Source organism: Thrips palmi, unplaced genomic scaffold (assembly GCF_012932325.1).
Source record: "Thrips palmi isolate BJ-2018 unplaced genomic scaffold, TpBJ-2018v1 HiC_scaffold_2, whole genome shotgun sequence".
Lineage (NCBI taxonomy): Eukaryota > Metazoa > Arthropoda > Insecta > Thysanoptera > Thripidae > Thrips > Thrips palmi.
In genome coordinates this window covers 9031759-9040759 of record NW_023144629.1, presented here as the reverse complement: position 1 = coordinate 9040759, position 9001 = coordinate 9031759, and the positions used below count along the sequence as shown (strand labels likewise).

At 44.1% G+C, this 9001-nt stretch overlaps 1 protein-coding gene across 2 annotated transcripts; it reads right to left on the bottom strand.

Moving 5' to 3' along the window:
* Window positions 1–20: 20 nt before the first annotated feature.
* LOC117647269 lies at window positions 21–6260 on the bottom strand. 2 transcript variants are annotated; one of them, XM_034388966.1, is made up of 4 exons: window positions 6075–6260; window positions 5435–5750; window positions 5036–5356; window positions 21–4938 (listed from the first exon to the last, which is right to left on the bottom strand). In XM_034388966.1, exons 1-4 carry the CDS (start codon window positions 6110–6112, stop codon window positions 4612–4614), a joined length of 1002 nt encoding a protein of 333 aa, XP_034244857.1. In that variant the 5' UTR covers window positions 6113–6260; the 3' UTR covers window positions 21–4611. The 2 variants fall into 2 exon arrangements, with proteins under 2 accessions (XP_034244857.1, XP_034244858.1); XM_034388967.1 differs by lacking the exon at window positions 6075–6260 and adding an exon at window positions 5816–6013.
* Window positions 6261–9001: the final 2741 nt, after the last annotated feature.

Sequence of the window (9001 nt, the reverse complement as noted above, 5' to 3'; positions counted from 1 at the left end):
ATTGCACTTCGAAGATGCGGTTAGATAAGCATGTACGAGTTTATTTGCATTACTGTAATTTCCACACATAAGCAGTTCAAACACGCTTTTTAACAGTTCTGCACTCCAAAACCTATCTTTTTACTTGAATAAGCATGCAGCCTTGATGGTTTTACTCATTGACCAAATTCAATATTCTGAATACGAACATAACTTTGATAAAAATAAAATAGACCAACTGTGCAGCATATTGCATGCGGGCAGTTTGAGCACACATGAAGATACACAAACTCTCATACACACACTTTATATATACAGGGACAAGGAGAAGATGACAAGATACAATATGCATTGAAGGTTGTACATGCCAAGTAAAACTGATCTTTTAATGAAACAGTCCCAACAAAGGCAGTAGAACACAAAATAAATAACATGACAGAGAGTCTCAGTGACATTACCAACTACTCAAGTATACATTCCTACTTAATCCTCACACATACTTTACAACACCTGACCTGAATTACGTATTAATAATACAATCCTTTCACATCTTTGCATTATCCTAGAGCTCCTTTGTGTGCAAGCAAATCAAGAAAGGCATCACCAGCTAACCAAAATTAACTTGGAACTAAGCCAAAGCCATGATCAATGACGAGCTGAAGAAAGCTTTAAACCATAGCACTCCAGCAATTTTTTCCAGAATTAATTGTTATATGGCAAGAAGCTTAATTTCTGTAGCATTCTCTTCGAGAATGAGTCACCTGATATGTTCTGGTAAGATTCTAAGAGCTATCACTGAAAAAATATTTTAGACTGCAATCCAATTTACTGCCCAAATAATTTCAGTACAGCTGGAATAGAAAGGAGGTATACTTCAAACAAGAAAATTAGAAAGACTACTAGACTAGACAGTGTCTACCAGTACGTTAAAAATTTCACAGTGAGTGGTTTCTGATATGCACTAATAAAATCAAAAGGGTTTAAAAATACACAAATGTTCAATAAATATTGCTTCTTGGCCAAAATGCTAATGTAAAACTTGCAGACATCCCATTGAAGGTTCAAGAAAATAAATCAGTAGCCATAGTACATGATAAAAATTCAATCAGTTGGATGTTGCAAGATTTTACCTTAAAAGTGTTTTTAAGATGAGTTTGATAAGGTTCATAGTAGAGAAACTACCATTTAATTGCCATGTACAACGAGGTCATTTTTTTCCTATCACACATCTGCTGGATTAAATCAGAATTTGGCGCTTGATTGACGGCAGGAGAAGCTTTGCTCAGCTGAATCATGGTCCCACCAGTCCCACCACCCACAATTATGGCACATACTTGAATTTACTGCATTTTTTAAACGCATCAGATTAAAGTCGATAAATCTGATGCTTAACATATAACACATCTTATATATCACATTAGGAAGATCAACTAACTAGCTCATCTTACATTAGTACTAATAGACAATATACTTTGGTTTAATGGTAACAAGTTTTAGATCAATCATTTTAATAAGTTTCCGATCCCAGATTGTATCAATATAACATACACAAGGGGGCACACGAGGCAAAGCATCAGAGCAAGAATAGAAGCACTCAGATGCATCAATCGCAATTGTTTTACAACATAATCTAGTTTGACTTCCCAGGAAACCTAAGTAGATTAGATCGCCGTTGGACATCAAGCACTTCAGTTTTCTCTACGAGGAATTAGAGACAAAGGGAGGATGAGACATGATAAATGAAGAGATTCTCTGTACCAAAAAATTTAGCTTGCTTAACAAACTAACACTACAGGAATATCTCACAATATATTCGACTAAAATTAACTATTTAAAACATTCAGTGGCCTCTATTCGGTATGAAAAGTTACTAATTAATAACTTAACCTGAGGACAGGTACGCATTCAAACTTATAGATGATAGACACTGTCATTGCAGAAACAGAGGCAAAAATACAAATTGTGCTAAAGAGTAACTCACGCATAGTGATAATTAAGATGGCCTAATAATCACAATTTTTCTGAGACTGGAAAGTAGTAGTAGAACTCTGCATGATAACTAGAGTTGCTAGCCAATGAAATTTAAAATGGAAATTGCTTAAGGTGGTACTTGATGAACAAGTAATGATGAACACATTAAAATATCCAACATATACATTATGGAGAAATAAATAATTAACAATTACAGTACAATACAATCAACACAAACAAAAAAAGATAAAAATCTATGAAATTTTCGCAAGGAAAGATTTCAAGCAATAAGACTACCCAATAACAAACTGATCCGAACAAAATTCTGGTTCAGTATAAATGTGTCGAAACGACAGCTACTAAAGCTGTCTTGACACAGAACATGCAGTTTTTACTGCTTTATAAGTGATTAGATATGTTTCAATTTCATGAGTATGAATGATTGAACAGAAGTTACTTCCTTTACTGTAACTCAAAATAAAAGAGACCATTAGATTGGATGCCATTACTGTTTGACAGCGAATGCATGATGGCAAGAGCAGAAATTAAAATAGTTCTATAAAGAAGCTTAGCTCAAAATATATAAATACTTAAAGACACTACACAGCCACAAGTCTAGTCGAACCACATCTAAAACTTTAAAAACATATCAACACAAGTTACTACTAGATGCTGGTTGCTAGAAATGACAAATAAAATTGTTACTATCTGAATCATATGATGTCACACATAAACACAGTAATACAAGCAGCTTATTACAAACAGCTACAACATGGGAGGATAAAATCATACTAGAGGTGGACGAATGATGAAACGAAAAGTTCCTTTTCCAATTTGACTCTTTTATACAGTACAGAAAACAGCCCCCAAGGAGGCTGTGAACCCATGAAGAAATATTATGCTCATCAGTCCTTTGTTAAATCACATATTCACACTCTTGCTTTGGGGCAGAACATACCACCAAACATGGGGGGAGGGGGGGGGGGGAAATCAGACAGTTGCAAGTATTTTTACACTCAGCATGAAACGAAATTAATCATGATAAGTGTTTACAGTCTTCACAATGAATTTCCGAGAGGGTCACTCATCACTCACATAGTTTAAGAGTAGCCATATACAAAGCAAATAAAACCAGCTCTGTACTGGCTCAACCTAACAAAACAGGAAACTCAAAGACAAAGAACTTTCAAGATATTCCATAAAAAAAACTGCCTCAAGTCTGTTAAAGATGTAAGTCTATTTCTATTATTACAACATTACTCTAACTGCGATTTAGCAGATACTCATTGTATTTAAGCAAGTATGAAGGTATACTGATTAATCACTTACTCTTAGGTCAGCATTAAGCTGTCTTCAGCCTTTTTTCTGACATCCCAATCCCAAAACAAAACAACAAAAAGTACCAACATCGGTACATCTTAATAGCAACATAATTCATAGGCTATACAGGGCAATTGCTCTACTTAAATGACAATGAGATTGCACTCCAAATATATAAATTAAATTATAACAAAATATTAAAAGCTCAAACAAAAAAAAAATCACAAGGTCAGCTAAAATGAGTGTAGCACACATTTTCCAGCAGTAGAGTCACATTTCTTCTGAAGACTGACTGAAAGACGAGTTCAAAGAAAAGATTTGTGCACAAATCAATGTTTTTACATGCCATGTGACCTAGCTGCTCTCACATGTGCTACTCTCATCAAAGGAAGGCCTGAATAAAATGTAAATTTGGTACTAATGCAGGGAAATTACATATACAGTAAAGCACACTTTTTTGTTTTAGCTAAAAAGTGCTGGATTCATTGGATACAAGGGACCTCCTAAACTGAAAATAAATTATCTTTTTATCCAATAAGTAGAGGACATTAGCCCACTTACTACATACAATAGAGAAGAAGAGGTCCAGGACAAGTAGTTAACAATGATACATATGGATATGGTTCTTATTTTTTGGTGTTAATATCTAAAATTTGTAGGTCTAAAGAAAAAAATAGTTAAAAATCATGTTAACCTGTGAACTAAGGAAGCATCAGATAAGAAATTATCCTTGTTACAACAGGACATGACATGATTGAAAGTTCCACTGCGGATTCAACTAGAATTCGATACTACGAAGTACGTGTCTGACAATGTTTCAACTTAATTTAAATTCATAACTTTTCCAGACAATATACACACTGTGAAGAAAGCTCCATTTGGAAATACAGTTAATTTATAAGATGCACTTCAATACAAACAGTCCCTAATATGCTGTTAACATATGCTGATCAACCTTGGATGGTTCTCATAGGAGTTGTACGTACATAAGATAGCCAAATGCAATATATAACTCTAACATGATCGAAAGGCAGATCTGGACTTCAAATGTATTAACACAGGTTTACTAATAATTACAGTACAGTTATCTTCTTGAAAATGCATTATGAAACACAGGATGTACAATAATTCACCATGAATGGACGCTGATCAGAATTTTTAGGTCAAAATTGCCAACTGTTTGACGATACGGTCGGCCATATCTCAAATATCTCAGCGAGTTAAATCAGAATGAATTATTGGCCACCCTGTACATATGTGCAAAATGCCTAACAGTGCTTATGGGCTCATGATGATTAAAATAAAACTAAAATCACCACTAACAAGAAAGAACACAAGGACTTACACAACATTTTGTGTTGGATTGCCAGGCTTTACTTCTTGTGGGGATTCAGGACCATCAATGACTATAACCTCAGGCACTTGCTTTACAGTCTGCTTCTGTATCTGACCCATAGCTTTCATCTTTTCCAGTTCTCTCTGTCGCTTATGCATTGCAATACATTTTAACCGGCTGCAGACAACACAGTCTGGTGTCTTGCAGTGTTTCCAGTGGCACATTATTCGCCTTGACGAGGAACAGAAAGGGGCAACGCAAGTGTACCCATCGGTGCACATTCTCATATGCGCCTGCACTTTTTTCATGACGCTGCAGAAAGGAACTGGACACTGCAACAGAAAACAATAAAAATCAATGTGTTACTTCCAACTTTTGAAAAAAAAATTATGTGAGTGGTGCAAAAGCCAGTTTTGATAAAATGCTTACTGGAAGTTTGGTGACAACAGCACGTTCACATTTGTAAGCATGAAGTAGCAGAATCAGATGTTGTTGAATAAGCTTTTTCTTTTGAGGTGCGAGCCCTTTTGAGGGAGGCTTTGTTGTAATACTACTTTCATCGTGGGAGGCTCCCTCAATAATTGGACCTCCACTCATGGGAAAGGCTGGTAGAGGAAGTGCCGCTGATTCAGATAAAATATCAGCAAACCCCATATCAGGGACTCCAAACCACTTGGCTCCATCACTTCTTGATGGGTGGGAGGCCCCTTTGCCCTCCGGGTGTCCCGCATCGATCCAAGAAGGTGGTTCCTGCATCAGAAAACAAACAATAATATTAGGGGTTTGGAGCCTTTCGTTTAGTTGGACGGGATGAATGCACCAACTCGCCTTGCTTTGTTCACCCTCTCCCGTCACCTCGATTTCGTCCACTTGAGCTGTTGTAACATCCATGTTTCCACTCTCTGGAGATGCCCCAAATATTTCAAAAAGAGATGGTTCACCTGATTTTGCGTATTTGGAAAGCACATCAGTACCATGACTTGGATTGTGAGAACTTGACATGGATTCCGGAGGCAGTGACACTGTTTTGACAGCAGCTGTCTTCAGTAAACGGGCTGTTTTGAAACCTTGTGACATATACCGTGACATAATATCTGCTTTTCGAGGAGGTGCATCTGTTGAATTTGACGAGGTTGGCGAATACCTAGCAGAAAGAGGCAGTAAATTAGTGGAAAGTTAAACCAAAGGGACAAACAAAAGGATACCAACAAGAGTTCCATTGTCTGCTGGGCATATAATAACAAAGTAACAGGGCCTCTGAGGCCACTGCTGCGTGTTGTGCGGGCCCCGATCCCGTCGAAAGTAGCGCAAAACACGTTCCGATTCCTCGGGAAAGCCCCAAACGGCCCCAAGAAAGAACTGGCCAAGGTGGGCGGGTAGCCTCCCGTGTTGACCCAGTGACAGAAGCGCCCTGCCCTGCCAGCCCTGCCCAGACACAATGAATGGAGGGATGCACTCGCCACTTTACCTGGCTGGCAGACGCTTCTCTCGCTCGGACCGGCGCATTTTGTCCAAAAGTCGGCCTCTGGCACACGTAGCGGCCGTCCAGATTCCTAGACAGAAGCCGAAAACGGATGAGTGGCAGTAGTAGCAGCCAACAGCCCCGTACGGCAGCAGACCAGCAGACAGCGGAGCAGACAAAGAAAGTGCACGGGGAGGCCGCCCCCCGCTCGTCCCGCCCCTGCCCCGCCCCTGCCCCGCCCCTGCCCCGCCCCCTCGCCGGGTCGATACCCACTGCTTTCACACTCTCCGCACAACGACCTGCCGCCGCGGTCACTGTTGGCGGGCTTCGCGCTTCGCGTCTGCAGGCGATGCTGCCGGGAACGTAGCGGCGGCTTTACTCGAAACAACTCCAATTTCGCGACATTTATTGGAGACGCGTCTCGCTTTCGGTCTCGGTCCGTTGGTTCAAAAGGACAAGGACGGAGACGGAACAGCGAAGGAGCAATCGTCATTCACATTCACATTGGGGTACACGTCGCGTATGAGAATGTTATGACTCGCGGTATGAGAAGTTGGGTGGAACGCTCACCCGCCAAGTTTGAATCGTTCGGGTGGGATAGCAGTGCTTTTGTGCGGTCTCTGTCTCTGGTCAGCGTCGTGCCTTGTGAGAAAAAGCTTCGAGGGCGAGGGGTGACGCACTGTAAATCTCGTGTACAACGATCGCGCGAATGTGTCAGAATGTGCGAAATTCCTGTCGTTTTGCCACACGTGTTGCCACCTGAATGTGGAATGGATCCAAATTTTTTACAATGAATGTGGGCAGTTGTTGCCCCCTCCAAAAGTCTCGTTTTGCAACAATGAGGGCAGCACGGCGCCGCATTTAAATTACATACACATTTCCCGAAAACTTGAGAAATAATTTCTTTTTGAGGACATTACCCACATTCAGAATCACAGAGAAACCGTTGCCGATTTGCTGAACATGATTAAATTGCAATCCTATTCGCGAGGACTCTTGAGTGCAGAGTGCACGCGTGAGTGGAGGTCCCCCACTGGCCCACTGGCTAACTGGCCCACTGGCTAACTGGCCCACTGGCTAACTGGCCCACTGGCTAACTGGCCCACTGGCTAACTGGCCCACTGGCTAACTGGCCCACTGGCTAACTGGCCCACTGGCTAACTGGCCCACTGGCTAACTGGCCCACTGGCTAACTGGCCCACTGGTCGACTGGCCGCTGCGCGAAGGCCTACGCCTGAAGCACGGGCAACACAAAGCACATCGCGGCCGGCAAAGCAGGAAGCCGGCTATGGAATGGAGGCCCCGCGCCCCGCGAGCGGAGTAGAGCTTCCACCTGCCCCCGGTAGATGGCGCCCGGCCGCGCTCAGCCCAGCAGACTCATTCCGAGAGCCGTTTTCGTCGCTCCGTCTCCCTCGCACTCATAGAGGACGCTGCAGTGCGAGAGAGACAGAGCGACGAAAACGACTCTCGGAATGAGTCTGCGGGCCGGCGAGCCGGAGGCAGGCGCCCGACGGCGGCAACCCCGGCAAACCGCAGAGCACCCCTGTCGAGCGGGCTTGCCTACCCACACGGCGTTTGCCGCTGCTGACCGATACCGAGTGACTCCGAAGCCGTCTGCCGAAGCTACTGGCAACGAATGGCCGTAAAAGGCTCCGCCGAGGGGGAAACGACTTCGGTTATCCGATGTACAGCAAATTGGTTATCCGCTATCCGGATAACCAGAAATTTCGAAGTAATCCGGGGAAATTCTGAGGTAATCCGGGGAAATTCTGAGGTAATCCGGGGTAATCCGGCGCAATCCAACGGTAATCCTGGAAATTTTTTGATGTAATCCGGAGGTAATCCGCGGGTTATCCGGGGTTATCCCTATCCGATGTACACAAAATTTCTCAGTCGTTTCCCCCTCGGGCTCCGCACAGCCCCAAAAATAATAATAAAAAAAAAACTTTCCGTTCTGAATCCGGAAGGCAAAGTAGTATAAATGCAGCGTGAAAATATACTGAGACAACAGAAAACCTACTGCACTCTGAACAACCAACCCTCCTGGCACGTTAATTTGATTGCTGCCGCGATGCACATAGTCCACTCACAGTGCCCCCCCCCCCTTCCCCGCCATAGCGCACGCTGCATCGCTGCAGCACAGCGGCACCCGACCGCATCATTATCCCAAAAGCAATCGGAGTCGCGTCGAGGAGAACGGGGAGAACGGGCGGGCCGGCCATGATTTCATTTCGCGGCATGAGCAGTGGCCCGCGGCGCACATCAAACGGCAGCGTCTCTCGCCGCACAGTGGGCCAGAAGACCGGTGGAGGCGGACGAAACTCCAGACGCGCTTTGAGTCTCAGAGTCGCTAAATGGGTCTCGAACCGAACGTGTGACCCCACCAATGGATTGCTCTCCCAACGAGGAATCCATTGATGGGGTCACACGTTCAGTTTGACTCCTGTTTGGCGACTCGGGAGCTCAAAACGCGTCTAGTGTTTTGGCCGCCTGCGCCGATCTTCTGGCCCACTGTGCGGAGGTGTCGTGAGGCGCTTTATTGGTGACTCATTAGACTGCTGCACTCGGAAAATAATCAGTCGCAAAACAAAGGAGGGAGGCGCGCGACTCGATTGGAACTCTGATTATGCCGCACCGTATCCGTTGTTTTGTTTGCTGTATTCGCTATTCGCCCATTCCGCTCACGGCCGTGTGTGCGTTACTGCGTTACTGTTACTGCGTTCGTGTGTGCGTTCGATCAGCAGTCACGCAGCCAGGCGTGCTGCGGTGGGCCGGGGCGGGGGCTGGGGCGGGCTGGGGCGGGCTGGGGGAGCTCCAATGGATGTTGTAGTGCGCGTTGCGTGGCGTGGCGTGGCGTGGCGTGGCGTGGCGTGGCGTGGCGTGGCGTGGCGTGGCGTGGCGTGGCGTGGCGTGGCGTGGCGTGGCGTGACGTG